The 25863-nt window shown below is 44.1% G+C and overlaps 2 protein-coding genes across 6 annotated transcripts in view; one reads left to right on the top strand and one right to left on the bottom strand.

Annotated features, from left to right (window-relative positions):
* CNDP1 (carnosine dipeptidase 1) overlaps window positions 1-17676 on the top strand; it is a 39024-nt gene extending 21348 nt beyond the window's left edge. For 3 of the 4 annotated variants that reach the window (XM_065582017.1, XM_065582018.1, XM_065582016.1), the window contains 9 exons: window positions 3670-3832; window positions 5581-5669; window positions 7270-7470; window positions 9308-9392; window positions 10405-10565; window positions 12609-12773; window positions 13011-13152; window positions 14949-15096; window positions 17458-17676. In XM_065582017.1, coding sequence (XP_065438089.1) covers window positions 3670-3832; window positions 5581-5669; window positions 7270-7470; window positions 9308-9392; window positions 10405-10565; window positions 12609-12773; window positions 13011-13152; window positions 14949-15096; window positions 17458-17563 — 1260 coding nt within the window. In that variant the 3' untranslated portion in view covers window positions 17564-17676. Of the gene's footprint in view, window positions 1-3669; window positions 3833-5580; window positions 5670-7269; window positions 7471-9307; window positions 9393-10404; window positions 10566-12608; window positions 12774-13010; window positions 13153-13273; window positions 14082-14948; window positions 15097-17457 lie in introns of those variants that run through there. The other variant, XM_065582019.1, reaches the window with a different exon arrangement.
* Window positions 14962-25347, bottom strand: LOC135981034 (uncharacterized). 2 transcript variants are annotated; one of them, XM_065582027.1, is made up of 3 exons: window positions 23073-25347; window positions 19337-19717; window positions 14962-17212 (listed from the first exon to the last, which is right to left on the bottom strand). In XM_065582027.1, exon 3 carries the CDS (start codon window positions 17087-17089, stop codon window positions 16094-16096), a length of 996 nt encoding a protein of 331 aa, XP_065438099.1. In that variant the 5' UTR covers window positions 17090-17212; window positions 19337-19717; window positions 23073-25347; the 3' UTR covers window positions 14962-16093. The 2 variants fall into 2 exon arrangements, with proteins under 2 accessions (XP_065438099.1, XP_065438098.1); XM_065582026.1 differs by having other exon boundaries at window positions 19337-24779.
* Window positions 25348-25863: the final 516 nt, after the last annotated feature.

Below are 25863 nucleotides of genomic sequence, written 5' to 3'. Positions count from 1 at the left end.
TGTCTCTACTAGAAATAAGTCGCCTGATGCATTCTAGGACTGTATTAACCTTTTTCACACCCGCATCATGTTGGCGGCTCATAGAAATCCTGTAATCAACCAATACACCCAGGTCTTTCTCCTCCTCTGTCACTTCCAATTGATAAGTCCCCAGCTTATAGCAAAAATTCATGTTAGTCCCTAAGTGCATAGCTTTGCACTTTGCACTATTAAATTTCACCTATTTTTATTACTCCGATTTTGAAGGTCATCCAGATCTTCTTATATGATATTCTGGTCCTACTCCATATTGGCAATACCTCCTAAGTTTGTGACATCTGCAATTTTTATTAACACATTCCCCCTTTTTGCGCCAAGGTCATTAATAAAAATGTTAAATAAGATAGGACCCAAGACTGATCCCTCTGGAACCCACTAGTAACCTCCTTCCAGCCTGACTGAAAGGTTCACCTTTCAGTCTGATCTGTTGTAGTCTCCCCTTTTACCAGTTCCTTATCCAACTTTTATTTCTCATATTAATTCCCATCTTCTCCAATTTCCCATGTGGAACTATATCAAATGCCTTATTGACATCCAGGTAGATTAGATCTACTGCATTTCCTTTGTCTAAAAAATCAGTTATCTTCTCAAAGAAGATCAGGATGGTCTGGCATGATCTACCTTTTGTAAAACTATGTTGTGTTTTATCCCAATTACCATTTACCTCTATGTCCTTAACTATGTTCTCTTTCAAAATTTGTTCTGATACCTTGCATACAATTGAGGCCTATAGTTTCCCAGATCACATTTTCCCCCTTTCTTAAACATAGGTACTATATTAGCAATTCTCCAGTCATAGGGAACAACCCCGAAGTTTACAGATTCAGTAAAAATCCTTGCTACTGGGCTTGCAATTTCATATGCCAATTTCTGTAATATTCTTGGATGGAGATTATCGAGACCTCCCCAATTTAGTGCCATAAAAGACTAAATAACCTAACTAAAATTTGTGAGTGGACAAGCCATGATCTGACAAATAGTAGTGGATATTTTCCTTCAATCACATAAAAGGTATTGTCCATCTAGTTGAATTTCACCTGGAATATCCCTTTTGGGACTAATTTGTCTCCAGTATAAATCTTCAAAACCATACAGGTTTCTTCCAGAGCAACTTGTAACAAAGTCTGGTGATAGATGCAGAAATCAATGAAATGGCAGCTCCAGTATCAAGCTCCATTCTTGTAGAAAGTCTTCAATCAAGGGTGTGACCCAGATGCCATTTCTGACTCCAGCTTGTGATAATGTAGTGCTAAGTCTTGGCCAGTGTCACTAGAGCTCTTGTCTTTCTCCACATTATTATTCCTGACTTCTTGTATGGACAATTAACCTGTGCTGGAGGTCGTTGAACTGTGACAGATCACAGCAATGTGTCCTTTCTTCTGATACTTCCTACAAATGACCTGGTGTGTCCAGCAAGTCTTCTCAGCATGCATAGTTTGTGCACAGTGGCCACACAGAAATTCCTTACATTCTCATGGTTTTCTGTCTCATCAGTTCACGAGATGAACTTGTCAGTTCATGCTAAAGTCCAGAGAATCCTGGAAGTCCAGCCACTTCAACAGCCTTCTTGAATGTAAGCACTAATGCAGTAAATAATTTTTTCAGGACCTGCTCATTGCATAATCCAGAGACTAACTGGTCATGGCGGGGATCACTTAATATTGTCTGAACTGACAGCTTCCTTAGAGCAGCAGTGAACTGTGCTACCGACTCTCCACTTCCCTGATGTCGCTGATTAAACTGATATAATTCTGCTACCATCGATGGGTAGGAGAAAAATGTTCCTGTATTGTTGCATGAATTGCAGCGTACGTGGCAGTTCCGGGCACAGTTGGAGACAATAGGTCATGCAGCAGTCCGTATGCCTTCAGACCCATCACTGTCAACAAGGGTCTAACTCGTTATCTGACTGGAATAGAGTTGCACGTTACAAATTACTCAAAATGTTTGAGGTACACCACCAATGAGTTGCAGTTGTTGTCAAAAGAAGTCTGTTCTTCTTTTTGCGGATACAGACTAACACGGCTGCTACTCTGAAACCAGTTGTTGTCAAATTCACCAACATTGCCCACACAAATTGTCATTCCTCCGTTCTCCTGTTGGACTTCAAACCTCCTGGACATCTTCTCTGCCACAAGGAAATTCTTTTTTTGTTACTGTGCGTCTACACTCAATCTGCCTCTTTTGGCTGCATGCCAACACTGCAGACTGTAGAATTCTCCCTTTGGCTGTATTTGGGCTCCCTCTACTGTCTGTAGACCCTCTGGCCAGGCTAAGCTGCTGCTCAGGCCACCTGCTTGCACATGGTTGCTTACTTCCCCCTCACTGTCAACATGGTTGCTTACTTCCCCCTCACTGCTTTTTTTTCAGTAGCTCTGAGCAGCAGCCTATTCTTCGTTCAGTTTTTAGTTGCCAATTCCCCCTCTCTAGCTGAGTGGTTCACACTCTCCCAGTAGCAAAAGCAGCAGTCTGTCACCTTGTGCCTCTGGGTGAACTTCCCCCTTTTTTACAGTATTATTTCCTTCCTTTTTCTTCTTTTCATTCAGGCCGTAGGAGCACTGGACATGCAAGGATAGAAATCCTTCATTGCCAAATGTTGTATCTGGACCCAGCAGAGAATGAAATACAGACACAGAGAAGCTCACTTAAGCACATATAGCTGCCGTGGAAACCTTTATTATTCTTGCAGCAAAACTGAAACCAACCCGAAAGTGAGGCTTTGCACTGGGTCAGGGGAGAGTGCTCAAACATTTAAAGGGACGGGGCATCAGTTTTCTTTCATTCTGTAGGAAGGAGAAAGCACTAGACTTCTTACAAATTCCCTCTCCTACTAATGTAATGCAGTAGCTACCTTCCTTACATGCAGAATCAAAAGCACCTGTTAATGCAATGCAGTCTGCAAATTCTTCTCCTCCTCCTTTGAAACAGAGAGCTGCTCCTTTTGTGAGCCATCCAGTTTTCTCTAACCTGTGCAGAAATCTGTCTTGTGTGGTAGTAAACTGCCGTATTAGCTTGAGACCTTAGCCTGTCTTCAGAACGGTGTGCAACAGCTCCCAGTGCTGCCTACCAACACAGCTTTATATTTCATTTTTTAATAGATTCCAAGAGCCTGGAACTTCGATCTGTTGCAAAACCAAACTCAAAAGTGGCTTCTGTGCAGCCTTTGATTAATTCTCAAGTCACATGTGGATAGGTGACCAGATAGCAAGTGTGAAAAATCAGGACAGGGGGTCGGGGGTAATAGGAGCCATATTAAAAAAAGCCCCAAATATTGGGACTGTCCCTATTAAATTGGGACATCTGGTCACCCTACATATGGACAGTTTTCTATCATCTCCATTGCAGGCTGAGTTTGGGAGGTAATGGAAGGGCCTAGCAAAGAGCGTGTGCTATCATTGTATTACAGTTAAACATTAGATGGGCTCTTCAGTTTCACCACAGAAGCTCAATGGCTGGGGAAAGAATCTTAGTTTCTGTATAAGCTTTAGAGATAGGGTGGAAATCAGTTTTGACAACCTGCACCAGTAAAGGGTCATTTGAATACTGACAATTCCAATTCCCCGTGTAGCTACTAGCCTGTTCCACAAAGTTTTGGCTTTTCTTTGTTACCGTGTTAATGTTCCTCCACAGCTGTCTGATGGCCAGAGCCTTCTGTTGCCTCCTCTAATTCTAGCAGAACTTGGTAAAGATCCACAAAAACCCACTGTATGTTTCTATGGACATGTGGATGTACAACCTGCCAAAAAAGAAGATGGATGGAAAACTGACCCCTACACACTGACTGAAATTGATGGTCTGTACATGGTCATTATTCTGGCACAAGTATTTGTATGCATGACACTAACTTAGGGAGTGGGAGGAGGTTCCCTCTAAACTCAGGCCTGGTGTAAGAAGGTGCTACTTGTGTGGAAATCTCTGGGACAAATTCAGGGGAAACGGGCCTTCAGGAGCCATGCTGTCATTAGTTGAATCCTGCTTGTGACTCCACAGAATCAGCTGGGAAAGAGCCAGCAGGAGTTAATCAGGGTTGGTTGTAGGAGCAGGCAAGCAGGGCAGTCGCCCTGGTTGCAAACTTCCAGTGGGCACTGTACTGCTGTGCTGCTTGTGGGTTTTCAGTTTTGGGGGGTGTTTTGTTTTTGCTCTGCTTTGATTGGCTGGCTGGTTTTGTTTTTGTTTTGGCTCTGCTGATTTGTTGGCTGCGGGCTGCACGTGATGGGGTTTTGTTGGTTTTTTATTTGTTTGGTGGGTTTGCTTAGACACTGGTGGGCTGAAAACATTTTCTGCCTTAGTCAACAAAACAGAACAGGGCATGTTTTTGCTCTGAAATCCTCTGGGTCAGAAGAGGATGATGCAGAATGAACAGCGCCTCCTCCCATTCTGCTGTCTACCCAGTTCTATGATACTGCAGCTCCACAGAGCTCTGCCAAAAGACCTCCCACAGGGTCCAAAAGTCATGGGCGGCTGTGAGCCCCCCCCATTTGGGGAGGCTAGCCATGCGGCCCCACCCCTTCTGTCCGAAGCCCTGCCTCCACCCCACCCCCATCCGCCAGAGCCCCGAGCCGCCCCCCATCCCCTCCCCAGTCGGAGGAGCCGCAGCCGAACCGCCGCGGGCCTTCGACCCCAGCTCTGGGCCACCATCTGGTCCCAGCTGCCTGCTGCCTCTAGCCAGAGCTGAGCTCCCGCAGGCTTGGCAGAGCGCGTGTGGGGCCAGGGGGGCTTAGCCCCTCCTGGCCTATTATACCCACCACCCATGCCAACAGTGATGCATGGAACTCAGTCATATTCCCTCCCTTAATTTCAAGCTCCCACGAGAAATCAGATGGATCTAAGGCAATGTAGAAGAGAAAACTGTGGAGCCAAGGTCACAATGAGTCAGTAGAAGAGTAAAGTAGAGAACTCAGAAATCCCAACTCCCACTCCTGTGCTCTAACCACTAGACCACTCCTTCCCACTCTTTGGGACCGATTCCTGTCAAACTTACCAGTGTGGCTCCATTGACTTCAATGGCAGTTACTCTGGATTTACACCAATGTGAATGATAGCAGAATCTGGACCTTTATAAACGTATACAAATTTATCAGTCTGAAAAGTTTTGTAGTAATACCATGGCCGGTATCCCTGGATGCATTTACAGGACTTCTAGGTAGTATGCAATTCCTACACACATCACTGCTGAGTGATACCATCCCTACAGTTCTTTTTATGGGCTTCATCTGCATAGCAACTGCATGTTGCGCCAAACTGTATTGAAATGTTGTGGTCTGGACATACTTCTGTTAAGAACTAGAATAAAACCAGCAAGCAGACTTGTGCCACAAATCAACATTTGAACTTGGAGTCTCAGAGGTCTAGTGCACTAACCCTATTGGGAAACATCTAACACCTTTACTTAAAACTATTCTGTGAACTCCTGGTTCCATTAACTTCAATGGGAGTTTTGCCATTGACATCAGTAGAGCCAGGATTTCACCCATTTATATCTGAAGCAGCATCAAAGTCTCCAAAGTTTGATATAAGCTTTTTATTTTTATTTTTTTTAAGGAAATCTTTATGGGCGTGGAGCAACAGATAACAAAGGACCTGTCTTGGCCTGGATAAATGCAGTGGAATCATTCAGAGCACTAAAATTAGTAGGTAGCAAAGAGAAACATTTGTATTCCAGTGGCACTGCAGGAGTGAATTTCAGAAGTAACCTCATCCCCACAAATTGGTTTCATATATTTGCAAACATTAGTATATTTTTAATGCTGTTTCCAAGCCCGCCCCAAGATCATTTTGTGCTTGGGTATTTTATGTATTGACCAGGCTCAATGTAATGCAGAGGGTGCTATCTCCTTGTCCTGTCTTATAGAAGGTACTGAGGAAAAAGGCAAGCATTAAACTGATTTGATACCCAGGAAGATCATTTGCTTGAAAGCTTTTTAAAATTGTAAAAGAACTGACTTTAAAGTAAGTATTGGTCATGCTTAGTTTTGCACCTTTCTATTCTGCTCTTGGCTGCAAGTTATCATCAGTATGTGTGTATCCATGGCCAGAATCAGGATAAAAAAGCACCTGGAAAATGCTCATTCAGAACAGTATATTCTTTCAACAGCATATGAGATTCAGCAAAGAAAACAGCTAGTCTGCAAATATATAAATTATATCTTAAGTTATTTGCTGTCCAACTCTGCTGTTGTAAATTGATTTGGTTTATGGCTGTTTTTCTACGATGTGTTAATCTTTCAAATCAGTAATGTCCAGGTTGGCATTTTAACAAGTGAATCAGATAAGGCTTATCCTCCTGAATCCTCTCTCTAGCAAACGGCAAAGTTCATTAGACAATGTATGTGCACAGTTTATTCTTAATTTTTTTGTGGATGTTTGGCGAAGCATTCTGGTTTATCCGATCACTGAGGCTAAACTCGTCCCGGACATAAATCCGTTAAAGTCCAGGGTTTTGTACTGGTGTAAATCTGAAACCTGGAGAAATGCAATGTGATGCTTTCTGTTTAACTTAAAAGACCATCTTCATAGTCTGAAAATGAACCACAGTGGAATGCTGAGCTTAGTTTTTCTTTCTTGTTTGGGACACATGAGCATTTCTAACTCCCACTGGCCCTTGATGAAAGTTGTCATATGACCTTGCCTGCACTGAAGATTTTCTCAAATTCTCCCTATGCTGCAGTAGCTGTGCAACTTCGTTGGTGCTAAGGGCACTGGAAGTACCGCTGTAGACTGCCCATCCGCATTTTTACCACCATATCGCCTAATCCTGCAGGTTTAGAGAACACAGTGATAAAAATGCCAGCAAAGGGCCTACACAGACAGCCCTTCCATGGCTAGCATTGGTAGAGCTGCAACAGTGGGAGATATAGAGGAAAACTTCAGTGAAGATGCAGCCTGTATGTTAGGGAGCAAGAAAACAAAAAGGAAAATAAGGAAGCGAGAGAGAGAAAGTTTATAAGGGAAAGGAAATGTTGTCCCTAGGCTTTATGTTCCAGGATTGCCCTTTCTACAGGGATGTGTTGTTGTTAATTATTTATTACTTGTACTACCAAGAACCCTAGTTGTGACCAGGATCCCATTTTGCTAGGCAAACATGGCACAAAAAGGGGCTCCCTGCCCCAAAGAGATGACAATTTAATTAGACAGCCCACTTAGCCCCCCTCCCCCATAGCCCAGTTTATTAGCCCTCTTAATTATTAAAAATGCGTTTCTTACCTACGCTTTGTTGATTTTTTTACTTAGGACATACCAGTAAACCTCAAGTTCATTATTGAAGGTATGGAAGAAGCAGGATCTCTTGGACTAGAGGAAATAATTAAGAAAGAAAATCAGCGTTTTTTCTCTGATGTTGACTTTATTGTGATTTCGGATAACCTTTGGCTTAGCAACAGGAAACCAGCCCTCACGTATGGGACTCGGGGAAACATCTGCTTCTCTGTGGAGGTACAAGAGAAAATGGCATTGATTTATTTGGGGTTGGGTCCTGGGGCAGAGGATGACAATGTGCTCTGTAAATACGTGTTTGTGAGCAGAGGGACAGATTGACTGACTGCGAGTACAGACCCTTCATCCACATTCTCTCCCACTTCCACACCTCCCCGCCCTAATTTCTTCAGCTCCATTCACTCTCTCTCTTCTCCCAATCCCTCTCCGACTCTCCCTCACCTTCTCCTCATTCACAATTTCACATTCACTTTCATTCTCTCCTTCTCTCCCCTCTCCCTCCTCCAACCTCCCCTCCACCCCCAAGGGTACATCTACGCTGCACCTAGAGGTGCAGTTTCCAGCTCGGGTAGACATACACGCACAAGCTTTGATCAAGTTGGCACACTAAAAATAGAAGTTGTTGCCTTTGTGGCACAGGCAGTGGCACTGGCTAGCTGCCCAAGTACAACCCCAGCCTCACTGCTGCCCCACCCCTGTGTGGCAGGCACTGCTCAATGCATGGTGTCTGCCAGCAGAGTGCACAACTTAGTGGGGACTGTTGGCTGAGAAGCCACACTAAGGTTCTGAAGCCACTGACCAGAGTAAGTAGTACACTGTAAGTGATTTAGCAACTTGCATGAGCCACTGGGAAATATAGGGAGGACAGGGAAATAAATTCCCTGTCTGGAAGTTTTTGCGTTTTGACTGTAAAATTTAAAAAAATAACGAAAAAGAGAATTTGTAGTTAGTGAAATAAAACAATTTCCTACTAGTGTTCTCATTTAATTTTAACAAAATGACAATTACAAACAATTTGGGTTCAACTATACACTATAATGAAAAACGTTAGTGTCTTCTGGTGTGCCCAGTTTCTCAGAAATTAAAAGAATTTATATGAACTGAATTGTTCTGGTTTTATACTTGTGTAGTCTTTTAATAATTCAGTGGCTGCCCCCCTAAGCAGGACTTCCCCCCTCTCCACCCAGCTGCAGCCCCGCCAGCCGCCCCTGCCCCAGGACACCTTTGCCCCCCGTTACCTTCGGTTCCGTTTGGGTTTGGGCTAGTTCCCCCCAGGGTGCGCCTTGCTCTGAGCCGCTTCCCCCCCCTCTGTTGCGCTTTAAGCAGCCTGGCTGGTCTGTGCTCCCTGGCCCGCTGGCCCGGGGGATCGGGTGTCAGCAATTGGCCGCGTCTGTCAAAGCGGTTCCTCTCCACCCCCCTGCGAGCAGAAGCTGGGGACTTTGCCTCACACCCGCTCCCCCGGCTTTGCTGGGCTGGGAGTTGCTCTGCGACCAAAACACATTGTGCAGAACCAGCCTGGCTGCTGCCAGGTCCTAGCACTGCCCGATCTGCCCATTGGTGGATTTTTCCGGGGGGGGGGAAAAAAAGGATGGCCGGAATGCCGCCCCTGGAAATGTTCCACCCCAAGCACTTGCTTGCTTTGCTGGTGCCTAGAGCCGGTCCTGCTTGGCCCCATTCTTCAATCTAATCCCTAGAGAACCAAATCAAAATCTACAACAATCCCAGTACTGGAAAAAGAATAAAATTAGTAGATGAATATTTTGACTAAAAGCAAATCTCTCAAGATCCTGAATACAATTCTTTCAAGCCATGCTGAAACAGAATGACTCCATCAAAATAGCAAAAATGATCCATATCTGCTACTAGATGGCTGCACAGAATGATACTTGGAGCTCAACCTGTCTGTCTCATACTCTGCCACAAAGCCACTAGGCCATCTTTCACTTGCCAGAAGCAGACCTGAGACCATTTCAGAGTCCCTATGGAAAGCCAGTGATTTGAAAGCATTAAAACAATGTTCTGTGCATGTCAACATGTTACCTTTATTTCACCACAGGTACGGTGTGGGGAGAGAGATCTTCATTCAGGAACTTTTGGAGGCATCATTCATGAACCAATGACTGACCTAATAGCTCTGCTTGGTAATACTGCATATCGTATTACTAGACGATAACTAGTTAGTAATGGGTGAGGGTGAACCTCAGAAATTCAGTGGTTCAGTTTGGCTTGTGTAAGCATCCTGACATTTGGATGATCATGTGTGGGGGATTTTTTGTGTGAAGTTGGCCCATTAACTTCAGTGGAACAGCTCAGGTTAAATGTTAAAGTGCCTTGCTGACTCCAGGCCTATTCTGGAGTTAAATGTGGCCCCTCAGTGCCTGTCTAAAATACAAATACTTCCTACTATTTCCACCCGGGCTATCAGTGTTAGGAGCCCTAGAGTAGATGGCCCACTAGTTGCTGACACTATTTTCAGCACCATGTTTATTAGACCTGCTCCAGACAAGTCTTGTTGACATGTGCTATTAGAGAAGGTTTCTGAAATTGAATATATTTTATGCTAATTCTTATATAAACTGACTGATGTTTCCATGTTAGCCACTAGCTCCATGAAAGACTGAACAGCAAAGAGCAACTCAGTGTGTTTCTTAGGGCTGGTCCACACTAACCCCCCAGTTCGAACTAAGATACGCAACTTCAGCTACATGAATAATGTAGCTGAAGTCGAAGTACCTTAGTTCGAACTACAAAGTACTTACCACGGGTCCACACGCGGCAGGCAGGCTCCCCCGTCGACTCCGCGTACTCCTCTCGCAGAGCAGGAGTACCGACATCGACGGCGAGCACTTCTGGGATCGATTTATCGCGTCTAGACAAGATGCGATAAATCGATCCCAGAAGATCGATTGCTTACCGCCAAACCTGGAGGTAAGTATAGACGTACCCTTAGTAAATTAGAAAATACCCCAGGCCAGAGGACCTCCTAACCATTATACAGTTATCTCCCTTTTCATATTGTTAAATGGGAATGAGTGACTTGACTAGATGCGACTGAGTCTTGATATGAAAAAGAGGGGTCCCAGTATGGAAATGGTTGAGAACCACTGCCCTAAATTAAAGGGAAGATTGTGCCTGTTGGTATCTGTTCTGTAGATAGCCTTGTGGATACATCAGGTCGTATTTTGATCCCTGGAGTCTATGATGATGTTGCTTCCCTATTGGAAGAGGAGAAGAAGTTGTATGAAGCAATTGAATTTGATATAGAGGAACATAAAAATAATAGTGGTGTGAAAAAATTCCTATATGACACTAAGGTACAGTAACATCTTTATTAATGGTCTGCAGAAAGAATTGAAATGACCCATTAATTACTTTCACCGATTACTCCAAACTTCAAGGTTTTTCAAGCAACAGTGAACACAGGCAAACAAAACAAAGGAATCTAAAGAGTTAAAAGCTTGGGTAGGAAATTAAAAAAAAAAAAAAAGATTTGGCCTGGTCAAATGCAAACATCTGGGGGAAAATAATAGAAAATGCAGATAGTCAATAAAAAATAGTAATACCAAAAAACCGTCCAAAACCCAACAACCCCCCAAAACAAACAAAAAACACTTATTAGAGAGCCAAGGTGGATGACATACTTTTATTTGTATCCCACTTTGTGTCTCCAATATCCTGGGACCAACACAGCTACAATAACACTGTATACAAAAAACCACTTATGTAAGACCATAGACTAGAGAGTAAATTGAATTCAGACTTGGAAAGTGGATGGCAGCAGAAAAGTTGGTATAATTTGGGGCTCGTTTTATTTATTTATTTTAGATTTTATGTCTGAAGCTTTTGACAGAATTTTAAAATGACAATCCCAAAATTAACACTACCAATAAAACCCAGCAGCTAAGAACTGGTCTACCCAAGTTGTACCAGTATTCCTATGTCAGTTAGGGATGTGATTTTTTTTTTTAATTACCTCTATATTTATGTTGGTGTAAAACCCTAGTATGTATGCAGTTATTCCGGTATATAAGTGCCTTATACTGAGGCTACGTCCTCACTACGGGGAGAGGGGGGGTCTATTTAAGATATGCAAATTCAGCTACGTGAATAGCGTAGCTGAATTCAACGTATCGGAGCCAACTTACCCTGCTGTGAGGACGGCGGCAAATTGACCTCCGCAGCTCCCCCATCGACGGCGCTTACTCCTACCTCTGCTGGTGGAGTAGAAACGTCGATTCGGGGATCGATTGTCGCATCCCGACGAGACGCGATAATTCGATCCCCAAGAGATCGATTTCTACCCGCCGATTCAGGCGGGTAGTGTAGACATGCCCTGATATAGCTTATTCCATTTCCTGAACCGGAATAAAACTATACCATTTTAAGCATTCTTATATTGATATAACTGTCCACACTAGGGAGTTTTTACCACTTTAACTATATCAGTATAGTTAACGCCATACAAATTGTCTTTTGCATCCACTCCAGAGAATGGATGGGATTGTTCGCTGATCACTGTCCAGTTATTTAGATATGAGTTGCCCATTATTAAAAGCTTTTCTTCCCTTCTTCGCCATCAGAGCTTGTCCATTCTGCTTAGTATCATTTGAACCAGTGCATAAATAGGGTATAGCAAGATGGTGTAAAACCCTGTAAACTGAGTAGACCAGCAGTTCTAAGGTGAATGGTTTTAGTAGCTGATTGGAGACTACATAATAATGATCCCTGTTAACTTGGTAATGATCATATTCCAGGCTAATACACGCCTTTGCCATTGGCATTAGAATTTATTAGCCCAGGATACAACTACTACTTTGCAAACTAGAAGCACACTCAAGTTATCATTGAAACATTTATAAACAAATAACATACAGTTTATGGAGAGATTATCACAATTCATGATCCTTTTATAAAATTAGAAGTAATGACAACTGAAAGTAATTAAATAATCACTGCATAAGCCAGTTGGTTGTTAGAATTTGAAAAACTAAAATGAACTCCTAATGGTATTTTTCTTTTTAGTTCATTATTTTTATTATACACTTTTACCTCCAAGACACTCTCGCCATGCCATTTTTTCACCTGTCTGCTCTTACTGTCACCAGAGTTGTATATGAATAACTTTCCTCTTCCATATATTCTCATGCTGTAGGTAAATGTTGTCTAAAAGAAGTAGCAGTGTTTACTTAGAAAGACCTTTACCTGCTAGGGGTTTTAATCACAAATCAATCAGTTCTAAATTGCAGAAGTAATCAAGCACAAACTTTACATGCAAGATAGTTAGCTTTTCAGTAGATTGTGTGAATTTTGAATGGCTGTGTCATTGTCACTTTTGTTTTGTTTGTTACATCATAAAGGAGGAAATACTTATGCACCTGTGGCGTTACCCCTCTCTCTCTATTCATGGGATTGAAGGAGCTTTTCACGAACCAGGAATAAAAACAGTTATACCCGCAAGAGTAATAGGAAAATTTTCAATCCGGCAAGTCCCTCACATGGACATTTCAATCGGAGAACATCAGGTAATACTGGCAAACTTCAACTTTTGGTCAGTTCTCAGCATGTTAAATTCCTGTTAATTTCAGAGATCCTGTCAACACTTAATATTTACAGAATAATGAATGGCATCTTTCCACTATGTGGCTGTGTATGGGCTTGGGAATGAAAGTGTGTGTCTGTGAATGCACAATTTCTGGATATATTATTGTTCAAGGATGTAATGTATAAACACTGTTAATGAAAAGATGCTTTCCTTTTAGGTGATAAAATATTTAGAGGATGTATTCTCTAAGAGAAACAGCCCAAACAAACTGAAGGTGTCTGTGCCAATAAGTGCAATGCCATGGCTTGCTAACATAAATGATCCTCTTTATACAGCAGCAAGAAAGGCAATCAAAACAGGTTTGTTCTTTCTTTTATTATTTTTAACATCCACCAAACAAAGTCACACTAACAGTGACTTGCACAAAGGAAAAGGAACTTTCCTAAAATTAATTAATTTCTTGTTTGGAACATTATTTAGATCCAGATAATTTGGGAAGGCGGGGTGCAGTACTTATTCAGTGAATGAACTGTGCCTGTTTGGTGACATGCTTGCAGTTTGGTTTTATGGTTCTAGTCTCCCATCAGTGCGTTTAGATGCAGGTAACCGCTTATTGCTGCCTTATGTATCAGGTACACTGAGGAAAACTGACCTCAGTGCTGCCCATTGACATCGTGATGTACCTGATAGAATATGATTTCAGTGGAGTGTAATACGTACTCAAATAAATAAATGCTGCACAGCAGGTAAATGGGGAGGGGGGCAGCTATGCAGATAGGCATTACCCTTGTAAATGCTCCCTCTTGTTGATAAAAGATCTTTTTAATGTTCCCCCTCAGAAATATGAAATATGGTTGTCTCGCTACCTCAGGAAAGGTAATGTAAGCAGGTCTTTCACTGCTAGATCTGAGTTAAAGTTTCTCTTTCCCTGGGACACTGTAAGCTTCTCCTGGAACCTGCAGGAATTGCCCTCCTCCCCAGCCTGTCCTCTTTTCTTCTCTCCATTCCCAAGCAACATGGTAAAAATATTAAGAACCTGATTGCTTCTGCCACTCTGCAACACTTTTGCTTAGGTTATTCAAAGGGGGCTTGGGGCAATAGAGACGGTATTTCCTCTTCCCCTAGGAAGGAGTGAGCAATGCTGTCTCTTTCTCACTTCATGTATCTTTGTTTTCTACACAACATTAAACATATGTGACACAGCAGGACTCCAAATAATTGTGTTTACTAACTGTATATAACAAGGGTTGGCAACCTCTGGCATGCAGCTCGCCAGGGTAAGCACCCTGGCAGGCCGGGCCAGTTTGTTTACCTGCCGCGTTGGCAGGTTCGGCCGATCGCGGCTCCCACTGGCCGCAGTTCGCCATCCCATGCCAATGGGGGTGGTGGAAAACCGCGGCCAGCACATCCCTCGCCCGCGCCGCTTCCTGCAGCCCCCATTGGCCTGGGACAGCGAACCGCAGCCAGTGGGAGCCGCGATCGGCTGAACCAGCCGACGCAGCAGGTAAACAAACTGGCTTGGCCCGCCAGGGTGCTTACCCTGGCAAGCCATGTGCCAGAGGTTGCCGACCCTCGATATATAAACCCACAAGGCCTAGCTACATATATACACTGCTGCAATGTTAGATTCTGGTAGCTTCTACAATAGAAAAATGGAAGCCCATTAGAGGGTTACATTACTTTTCAAAAGCAGAAGACTCACTTACACCACTTTAAAAAGAGGAGAAAACCTAAAACCCAGTGCAAACAGCTGATTTTTGAGGTTCTGATTTAGCAAGGTATTTAACCATGTGCTTAATATTAATCATATGAGTTGAGTCATTGATTTCAATAGGACTACTTGGTCTTAAAGTTAGGTATATGCTTAAGCACCTTCTTGAATTGGGGCCTATATTGCAAGGTAAGAGCCAGACGGAAGATACTGTCTCACTTTTCTGTGTACTGAGATGCAAAATCAGGATAGTATCAAAAGTTTTCGAGGATATGTGTGTATAATTGCATTATTACATCAGCTGGCTATACAGTCTCCGCCAAAAGAAATACTACCAAGAAAAGTTTGTGCTGGGCAGAATGCCAAAGCTCACTAGCTCCAGTGAAGAGACCAGTGTGTCTTCATTTTACTTCTGCAGAATTTCGTTCTTTCCATGTGTTTCAGTTTTTGGACAAGATCCAGAAATGATCCGGGATGGCTCAACAATTCCTATTGCCCAAACGTTCCAGAATATAACAAGGAAGAGTGTGATGATGCTTCCAGTTGGAGCAGCTGATGATGGGGAGCATTCCCAAAAAGAGAAAATAAGCAGGTTAAAATAAAAAAAAGGCACCCTAAGAGACGAGAGGAGGAACTGAAGTACTAATACTCACCCACAGCAATCCCAGCATACTAGGCTGTGCCCACCTGATTCTAATTGACAATCCTGTCTCTATTTTTTTTATCCAACAGATAGAAACTATTTTGGGGTATTCAGAGTTGTATATGCTTATCCTAATGACAAAAAATAAGGTTTTGCTGCTTTTTTATTTGTGTTGCTCCTGCAGCGCCAAACAAGGCTAAAAAGGAATAAGATGTACTCTATTCCTTCTTCCCTATTGACAGAAGTGCATTGTTGCCAACTTGCATGAGTTTATTGCAAGTCTCATAATAATTGGGGTTTTTTTCTTGAAGTCCCAGCCAGCTGCTGGAATCAAGGGATTGCATGATAATCTCAGCTGTCATTTAAAAAAAAACAACCTATGTTTCCAGCCCTTGTGATTGTGGAGAAAAACTTAAGAATGTGAAGGAAGTGTGTCCTAAAGTCTCCGACAACTGAAGGCAAATAAAAATAACCCAACATTTATTTTTTTTAAAAAATCACATGAATTTTAAGATTATTTTCTGATTGTTTGGAGTCTGATGCATGACTTTGGAATGCATGGGGTCGCCAATACTGGAATTGTCTACCAAGTTCCAATGAGTTACACTTTCAGACAGTTAGGTTTTCACTGAGGACATAATTTGAAGCAAATAGTGTGACTGAGGAAGGCTGCAGACCCATTATAACAGATCGTGATATGGAAGAACGCAGCTTGATCCTTAGAACTCAGGTTTATATTTGCAGGGCTGGCAGTTAGAAGAAAATACCTTTTTCTTGTAAACTGACCACATTTGATCTAACAGAGGGTCCTGTGGCACCTTTAAGACTAACAGAAGTATTGGGAGCATAAGCTTTCGTGGGTAAGAACCTCACTTCTTCAGATGCAAGTTATGGAAATCTCCAGAGGCAGGTATAAATCAATATGGAGATAACGAGGTTAGTTCAATCAGGGAGGGTGAGGTGCTCTGCTAGCAGTTGAGGTGTGAACACCAAGGGAGGAGAAACTGCTTCTGTAGTTGGATAGCCATTCACAGTCTTTGTTTAATCCTGATCTGATGGTGTCAAATTTGCAAATGAACTGGAGTTCAGCAGTTTCTCTTTGGAGTCTGGTCCTGAAGTTTTTTTGTTGTAAGATGGCTACCTTTACATCTGCTATTGTGTGGCCAGGGAGGTTGAAGTGTTCTCCTACAGGTTTTTGTATATTGCCATTCCTGATATCTGACTTGTGTCCATTTATCCTCTTGCATAGTGACTGTCCAGTTTGGCCAATGTACATAGCAGAGAGGCATTGCTGGCACATGATGGCATATATAACATTGGTGGACGTGCAGGTGAATGAGCCGGTGATGTTGTAGCTGATCTGGTTAGGTCCTGTGATGGTGTTGCTGGTGTAGATATGTGGGCAGAGTTGGCATCGAGGTTTGCTGCATGGGTTGGTTCCTGAGTGAGAGTTGTTATGGTGCGGTGCGTGGTTGCTGGTGAGAATATGCTTAAGGTTGGCAGGTTGTCTGTGGGCGAGGACTGGCCTGCCTCCCAAGGTCTGTGAAAGTGAGGGATCATTGTCCAGGATGGGTTGTAGATCACTGATGATGCGTTGGACAGGTTTAAGCTGAGGACTGTAGGTGATGGCCAGTGGAGTTCTGTTGGTTTCTTTTTTGGGCCTGTCTTGTAGCAGGAGGCTTCTGGGTACACGTCTGGCTCTGTTGATTTGTTTCTTTGTTTCCTTTTGTGGGTATCGTAGTTTTGAGAATGCTTGGTGAAGATCTTGTAGGTGTTGGTCTCTGTTTGAGGGGTTGGAGCAGATGCGATTGTACCTCAGTACTTGGCTGTAGATGATGGATCGTGTGGTGTGACCGGGGGGGAGGGAGGGGGAAACTGGAGGCATGAAGGTAGGCGTAGCGGTCGGTGGGTTTTCGGTATAGGGTGGTGTTAATGTGGCCATCGCTTATTTGTACAGTGGTGTCTAGGAAGTGGACCTCCCGTGTAGATTGGTCCAGGCTGAGGTTGATGGTGGGGTGGAAGCTGTTGAAATCATGGTGGAAACGATCCATCCATTGTGTGTGTCCTGTGGATAATTTAGAGATTTACAATTTAAGGGTTCTTAATCTGGCACCTTGAAACCCAATAATTTAATTCTTCCCTTCTCTCTCCCTCCCCACTAAATGTAGGGCTTGATCTTGCAAGTGTTGAGTACTCTCAAGTCTAATTGAATCCCATAGGAGTTGCTGGTGTCAAGCACCTCACAGGGTCAGGCCCTTGTTTTGCATAATCTGTTTAGCAAAATTGGTCTTTCTTTCTTTTTTTGCATAGGCACAATTACATTCAAGGAACAAAACTGTTTGCAACCCTTTTCTTGGAGATTGCAAAACTGCCTGGAAAGTTACAGGAAACGTCCAACACGACGACTACAAACTGATGGATCCTGGCAAAACAATAAGCTAGACTCCTGCCTATTGTCTTAAATATTCTAACCTCCTTCTTTATTACTCTGGAGAAACATGTACAAACAATAAAATAGTTAGATGTACACCGCATGTCTGAAACTGTTGAAAAATTAAATGCCTGCTACTGCTTACAACCCGCACTAACTAATGTTTAACCAAATCAAGTGATTCCTTGCGCAATACAATTGGATCAGAGGTGCCTCATGCTTGTTGCCTGCCCAGAACTGGGCCCCGAGATGGCAAACAGGGATTCGTTGCTCGGTGTGCTTGGCACCAATAAAGACACCGAGGGGAGAAAGCAAGCCAAGTTTATTTCAGAGCTCTGAAATGGCACTAGGAGACCAGCATGTCTCAAATCCAGTGCAACAAATACAAACAAATTTTCCCTTTTATATTCCAAGCAGTTTCTGTGCAAGCCTTTGTCTATTTCACCCTTACCCCTCCCTTCCAGACAACAGTTACAGCAGGTACACAGTGTGCATGTTAGAAACTTTCCCTTCACCTGCTTATCTCTTGGCCTTGCAAGGCCTGTTTACAGCAGTTTTCCCCCGTCTTTCCCTTCCCCTTTTTCCCCGCATTATCACTACAAGTTTTGCTAGTGTGAACAAAACTACAGCTGTCTGCTAGAAAAGCTGACCCTTACATTTCTGCTTCAGCATGTAAGTAGTTAGCACAGAAGTAGGTGAAAGTTCTCAAGATGGAGTCACTGTGGCTCAGGTAGGCCCAGAGCAGAAGAGCTTCATCGGCACTTTTGGCCTTCCACTCTCCTGAGTTACCTGGTAGCTATGCCTAGTGACACCAACAATCCCTCCTTTGAGAACACTCAACAAACCTTTGTCAGAGTTTTCTCATACTCTAAAGACAAAATGCGATTAAACTCCATGTAATCAGGATTATCAATGAGAGGGTATAAGGGAACTTCTGGGAAGGGGGAGGTACAAATCTTACATATGAGCACTTTACAGCAAATGAGCAAAAGGAAAAGGACAAAACATATCACAACACCTGTGAGCAAGATGCGAACAATGCTTCCCCCTATACCCCCAGTTCCCCTAAACCAGGTATCCAACCCCAAAGGGAATCCAAAATAGTGGGTTCCCCTTCCTGGGCCTTCCACTGATTCAAGGCTTGTTCGGCCAACAAGATATGCTTGTTAATATCCTGTGAAAACTCTGGGACATAGGTACAACATTCTTCTCCAATAAGGGCACATACCCTGCCCCGTGAAGCTAACACATAATCTAGGGCCTGGCAGTTTTGCAAAGCCAGCAGTCGAAGCTGGTACAGCTCAGAACTTATGCGTTTCTCTATGGCCAGGGTATCATTGGCAAACTGAGTGAGAAATTTAGACAGTCTTCTGTAGATTTGGGTTAGCCGTCCCACTCCATAGGAAGGGAGGGATATCATCCCAAACCTGTCTCCTTCACTGATGGGTTCAATGGTAGCTCTCAGGGACCAATAGTACCTAGGGCGACCTGAGGGAGCCTTGGTGAAAACACAGAGGGGAGGAGCGAGATAGCCTTGGTAACAGCTACCATGCCAACCATGAGGGAGCCATTTATAGGCACTATTACCACATACCCAGAATGCTTCACCATAACTAGCCTTTCCATTGTTACCTTGTAAGTTCCCGTAAGGTGGCTTGTGGGAAAGGGCAAAGAATGCAGCGCCAGTTTGCCAACCGGTGGCATTTAGTAAAGGAACAGTGAAACTTATACCAGGACCAATATAAAATCTACACTTACTAATGCCTGCAAACCAGGTATAGATAAAACCAATGCTCAGGGTTCTCGCGGGGAGTGCGCTGTGGCTGTTCAGAGAGATCACCAGGCATTTCCAGTGACCCTTACTGTCTTTTGAATAACAGCTTATTCTGCTAACAAATCGTCGTTAGCAGTCTTCTCCGCAGGCTGGACAGTCCACTGTTTAGGAATGGGCACTGCTTTCAGTCGAGAGTGATGAATCCAGTTCTTGTGTCCTTTGACCTTTGCCGCTGTGTGGGAAACAAGCCCTTCCACTTCTCTTGGAGAGGCTCATCCTTCCAGGTCCGCACGAGAACGGAGTCATCTGGCTGCAGGGAGTGGACCGGGGTATCCAGCAGAAAAGGCTGTGAATCTTTAGTGTATCTGTGAAGAAAAGAAAGAACAGCAGACAGAGAGCACATGTACTGAGACAAGAAACCATACCCCATCTCCCACTCCCCTGCCAGAACCGGTGTACCATTCAAAGGCCATGCCCTTCCAAACATAATCTCGACGGGACTAAGCCCTAACCTACCCTTGGGGAGAGCACGAATGCGGAGTAACACAAGAGGCAAAGCATCAGGCCACCTAAGAGAGGCCTCCTGACAAACCTTTGAGAGGTGTCACTTGAGTGTCTGATTTGTGCGTTCCACTACTCCACTGGCTTGTGGTCGCCATGGGGTGTGGAGCTTCCAGGGAATTTGCAGAGCACTTGATATCTTTTGAACCACTTGAGATGTGAAGTGTGTTCCATTATCAGATTCCATCCACTGGGGAAGGCCAAAGCGAGGAATGATCTCCTTGACAAACTTAAGAGCCACAGTCTTGGCAGTGTTGTTGCGACATGGGAAGGCTTCAGGCCATCCGCTGAATCGATCCACTAAGACGAGAAGATACCTGTACCCTTGGGTCCTGGGAAACTCAGTAAAGTCTATTTGCCACACCAATCCTGGGCCTGGGGTAGGTTCCCAAGTGGCTGGCAACACTGCTACTCCTGGTCGAGGATTATTCTTTTGGCAGATTAAACATTCAGCCTGTACCTGTGATGCTAGGGGTTTAAGTTCAGAGGTTAGAAAATATTTATTCATAAGCTGGGTAAGAGCCTCTCTGCCTGTGTGGGTGGTTTGATGCAGTTTCTGCAACACTGGTCAGATTAGGCCCTTGGGCAGGAGGATTTTTCCCTCTATGGAATAAAGCCATCCCTCCTTCTCCTGGAGACCGAGCTTGTCAGCCAGGTTTCTGTCATCATGGGAGTACTGAGGGGCTGCAAGCTCACTCACTGATGGGATAAGGGCATGCATTTGGGCATTCTCCTCTGTTGGTGACTTCAGGGTAGCAGCTCGCTTAGCTTCCCTGTCTGCTCTGGCATTGCCCTTGGTTACATCTTGATCTTCCCCCTTGATGAGCTTTGCAATGTACCACTGCTACTACTGAGGGGAGTTGTACCGCTTCTAACAGCTGGAGAATTTGAGACCCATGCTTAACCGGAGAACCTTGGGCTGTTAGCATTCCCCTTTGCTTCCACAGAACAGCGTGAGCATGCAATACCCCAAAAGCATACTTTGAGTCAGTAAAGATATTAACCCGTTTGTCTTTTGCCAGCTCGAGTGCACAAGTCAGGGCCACTAGTTCAGCAAGCTGGGCAGATGTCCCAGCCGGTAAACTTTCAGCTTCCACGGTATCATGAAGGGTCACAATAGCATAACCCGCCCTCCTTTGCCCATCCACAACAGTACTACTGCCATCCATATACCATTCCAAGTCAGCATTTGGGAGTGGCTGATCCTTTAAATCTGGGCTGCTAGAGTAGTGGGCATCTATGATTTCCAGACAGTCATGTTCCTGCTTTTCTGTCTCTGGTAGCAGGGTAGCTGGATTAAGGGAGGAACAGGTTTGTAGGGTAACTTCAGGATTCTCTAATAGCTTCGCCTGGTACCGAGCAACCCGAGCCTGTGTGAGCCAAAGACCACCCTTAGTATCCAGCAAGTCTCGGACCATATGGGGAACATACACTTACACAGTTCCTCCCAGTGTCAGTTTTTCAGCTTCCCCAAGCACTAGGGCAGTGGCTGCGACCGCCCTCAAACAGGCTGGCCAACCCTTTGAAACTTGATCCAGTTGCTTAGAGAAGTATGCCACGGGAAGTTTCCAGGCACCTAGTAGCTGAAATGCCCTGTCCGCTTCTAGGGACCAGTGAAAGGGGTCATGATCCGCTTCCTTAACACATTCATACAGAGGTTTAGCCCACAGTCCACTACCCTGTATCCTCGGAGTCCGATAAAATTCAGGAGACTCACAGTAGCTTTAAGACAAGGGATTAGACCCACAGCAGCAATTAACAAGTCATCTACCTATTGCAGAAGGAGGGCTTTGTCCTCATTGTCCCACTCCTCCAAGTCTCTGGCCAGAGCCTGTCGGAACAGAGTGGGGGAATTTTAAATCCCTGGGCCAATACTGTCCAGCAAAGCTGCTTGTTAACCCTTCTGTTGTCCTCCTTATGCCTTGCAGTATTTTGCAGATCTCATAGTTGCTTGGACACATTCAGGCCCCCCTTTCTCTTGGTTGTCAGCCAAGTCTTGGCTGTGAACAATGTCCTTGGACTGAGCCTGCTAGCGGTATTTTCCTCTCAGTTAATTCATTCTGTTCTCTTACTTCTCCCTTTCTCGGCTTCTTCTAACTTCCAAAACGACCTTCCACTCTTCACTCATACACCTTTTCTCCAACCATTAACACATACACATTGCCATTATACATCCTTTCAGTAACATAACTTCTGTACAGAGCTTTGAAGCAACAAACCAGGACGAGCACACTCACTTCTGAGGATTCCACTCTGTACAACCTCTGGTATCCAATAGCTTTCCCTTTTAACTTTAAATGCCTTCTCTGTCTTCATTATACCTCTTCTGTGCCTCCTCCCTAGCCTTGGCTCTAACCTGATTCCGCTCCACTTCAGACAACAAGGTTCTCATAAGTATATTGCAATCATCCCAGTCAGGCTCATGGCTAGCCAGACACCCTTCAAAGATTGAAATGAACCTGCTTGGATTCGTCGAGAACTCCCCTGCCTCTGCCTTGAAAGCAGCTAGATGTACTGGATTAAAAGCAACATGAGAATACACTGACACAATCTGGGCTGCACGATCCTGTGTTCCTGGACAGACTACCACATTCTCAGTAATCAACGGATACAATCCCACCGAGGGGGTACTCTCTGGAGTGGGGTGGAGGAGGGTACTCTCTGTGGGGGTGGAGGAGCCGAAGGGGACACCGATTCTGCCATTACAACTGTGGAGGGTTCTGGGGTTTAGCAGCCGTTACTACCGAGCCTGTCGGAGTCAAATGGCACTTATGCAAAAGATCAGTCCTATTTCTTAACACCATAAATGTATACGCATAGAGAGGTTCACTCCATTTACCTGTTCTCTGACAAAACAAAAGCAAATGAAGGATCATGTTGTAATTGAGTGATCCTTCCGGTGGCCACCTTTCTCGGCACCCTAGCTGATACTGAAGCCAATCAACTGTACAGAACCTTTTCAATTTACTTTTAATCAACTGGTCAGATCCAGACACTTTCCAGTTCCCCTGAATGCATTCGAAGGGTGTACACTGTACCCTGCCGGCTGTACTCTGTTCCTGCTCCACAGGGAGACTCTGGGCGTCCCCAGGTCAAAACAGGCAGATGCTGGGCGTCCCCAGGTCACAACAGATAAAGTCCCCACTGGACTGTTCCTACCTTATCCAAGGGTCTAGTTCTGAACCGTCACCCTATCCATGGGACCGGTTCCCCACCGTCGCCCGCAGCTGCTTCTCCACTGTCTGTGTGCGTTGCACCGTTGTGCCCTCTGGGGTCGAGCAAACCACGTCTCCGCCAAGGCCCCCGATAAAGTCACCGGTGCGCGCTGGGCGTTGGTCGTCGCTGTAAGCCGTCGGCCACCAGGAGGGATCCGGGCAAGGCTAAATTTCAGCCTCGAGCCCCATGTTGGGCGCCAAAACTGTTGCCTGCCCAGAACTGGGCCCCGAGATGGCAAACAGGGGTTCATTGCCTGGTGTGCTTGGCACCAATAAAGACACCGAGGGGAGAAAGCAAGCCAAGTTTATTTCAGAGCTCTGAAATGGCACTAGGGGACCAGCATGTCTCAAATCCAGTGCAACAAATACAAACAAATTTTCCCTTTTATATTCCAATCAGTTTCTGTGCAAGCCTTTGTCTATTTCACCCTTACCCCTCCCTTCCAGACAACAGTTACAGAAGGTACACAGTGTGCATGTTAGAAACTTTCCCTTCGCCTGCTTATCTCTTGGCCTTGCAAGGTCTGTTTACAGCAGTTTTCCCCCGTCTTTCCCTCTCCCTTTTCCCCTGCATTATCACTACAAGTTTTGCTAGTGTGAACAGAACTACAGCTGTCTGCTAGAAAAGTTGACCCTTACATTTCTGCTTCAGCATGTAAGTAGTTAGCACAGAAGTAGGTGAAAGTTCTCAAGATGGAGTCACTGTGGCTCAGATAGGCCCAGAGCAGAAGAGCTTCATCGGCACTTTTGGCCTTCCACTCTCCCGAGTTACCTGGTAGCTATGCCTAGTGACACCAACATGCTCATTGACTGGAATGTTTCAGTTTGTAACTTTAGCCTAGGGGGGTGTGGGAGCAGGAAACACAGTTTGTTATTAAAGTTTACTTATTTCCAGACATGAGCCAGGTCACCCGATAGTTGGGGGGTAGAGTGAGGGCAGCTAGCTTCAGCAGTGTTACTGAGCACGCTCAGTCCATGCAAGCATGCTCAGTACAAGCCAAGCAGCAAATCTGGGGGTGGGGGAGCATGTGACCTCGCCTGCCCCCCCACCCCATATTACTGCTGCTTATTTGCAGTTTGGCAAAGATCATATTGCTTTGTTCACATTCCAATTCCTGACATAAGCTCCTTCGCAGTACCACTTCTTTCCTGTTGGATATGTATGAATTTCTATCAGATGATTTGCTGAAATATATTTCATCATATTAACCTCTTGCCTGGTCACTTTTCCTATGCAAAAAACTGGAAATAAGATGAATATGCCATCAGGATCAGTTTGTCAAACTCATTGCAAAGAATAGCCCAGTCCTGCAATCTCTCATTCTCATGAACAGTCCCTCTGAAGTCAATGGAGCCTCTCAGGTGAAAAAAGATTTGCAGGTTTGGATCCTGCCTCTTTCTCTGTTTAATCCTATTCTCTTCCCATTTTGCTGTTTGGCATTAAAGATTGCTGTGTATTATTCTCCTCCTTAATGTGACTTTTTTTTTTATGCACCAAACATAAAGTCATTCATGAATATCTTTTCAGACTGATAGTATATCACCTAATAGGTGTTTTACTCCCCAATCAACTGGCTCTAAATTGTCATCACTTTTAAAGCATGAATTTTAGGTTAAGAACAAATTAAAAATGACAAGTGATGTAAATGTAGTTTCAACACACATATATGAGAGAGTTACTTTTGTTGTTGTTGATTTTTTTTTTTTTTTGGTTAAACCTCTGGAACAACTTACATGAGGAAGACAGACAAGATTGTGTGTCTAATACAAATCTGTATCTGTGTCAAATCAAAATGGGAATGATTTTGGCCACATAGTTAGTTTACACAGAAACAGAATGATCAATCCAGTGTGAAACAACTGAAAAATAGTGAGAGAAAAGAACTTTATTTTTTGCAACGATGTTATTCTTGGTGACATTATCCCTATTGTTAAAAAGATTAAATATTTAATAAATAATGGAAACTGACCTCTTCTTTTTTTTACCCTGCATAATAAAGAGAACAAGGAAAGGGAAAGTTTGGAGCCAATAAATGGAAATTTTTTGTAATAGTTAACCTGTGGAATCAGCTGCTGCAAGAGTACATCAGGATAAATGCTACAGCGGACTTTTTAAAAAGCTGAACTAATTTCTAACCATCAGTCTCATTTGTAGTTATGCCAGAGACTTCTCTCTGCTTCTGGGAACACTTTGTGCAAGTTCTCCACCTGCAATGCAGAAGTGTTACCACCTCCAAAAATATTCGGATGGAAAATACCGGATAAGATCTAATAAATAGTGTTGTTGGGGCACAATATAGCACTGCTACACATAGAGGTTTACGTTCTTTTTTTTTTTTTTTTTAAGCCTGTGAGCAGTGTATCTCCCAGCTCAATACTGGTAAAAGAAGGCCTCTCCGGGGATGCATGGGCTATATAAATATCCTCCACTCTTATGACCAGCAAGAAGGGCCGTGCAGTGATCTTCTCCAGACTTGGCCCCCTACTGCTCCCTGCCCTTCCTGTCTATCTGTGTAAACTTTCCCCCAGATCAAAACCTGTTGCAAGGGAGTCCTCAAAGGGGCCAGCACCCCTTTTCTTCCAGCTAACCAAAGACCCCTCTGCATGAAGGTTGCAGTGGGCACAATCTTTGAAGAAATGGTGTGTTGTTAGTTTTGTGATTGTGATAGCTTCCCCAAAACAAAACTAACAGCAAGAAGGTTTTGTGGGGAAGAGATTTCAATATTGATGTAATA

The sequence above is a fragment of the Chrysemys picta genome, chromosome 2, assembly GCF_011386835.1.
Source record: "Chrysemys picta bellii isolate R12L10 chromosome 2, ASM1138683v2, whole genome shotgun sequence".
NCBI classification, from domain to species: domain Eukaryota; kingdom Metazoa; phylum Chordata; order Testudines; family Emydidae; genus Chrysemys; species Chrysemys picta.
This window is presented reverse-complemented; position numbering and strand designations above follow the sequence as displayed.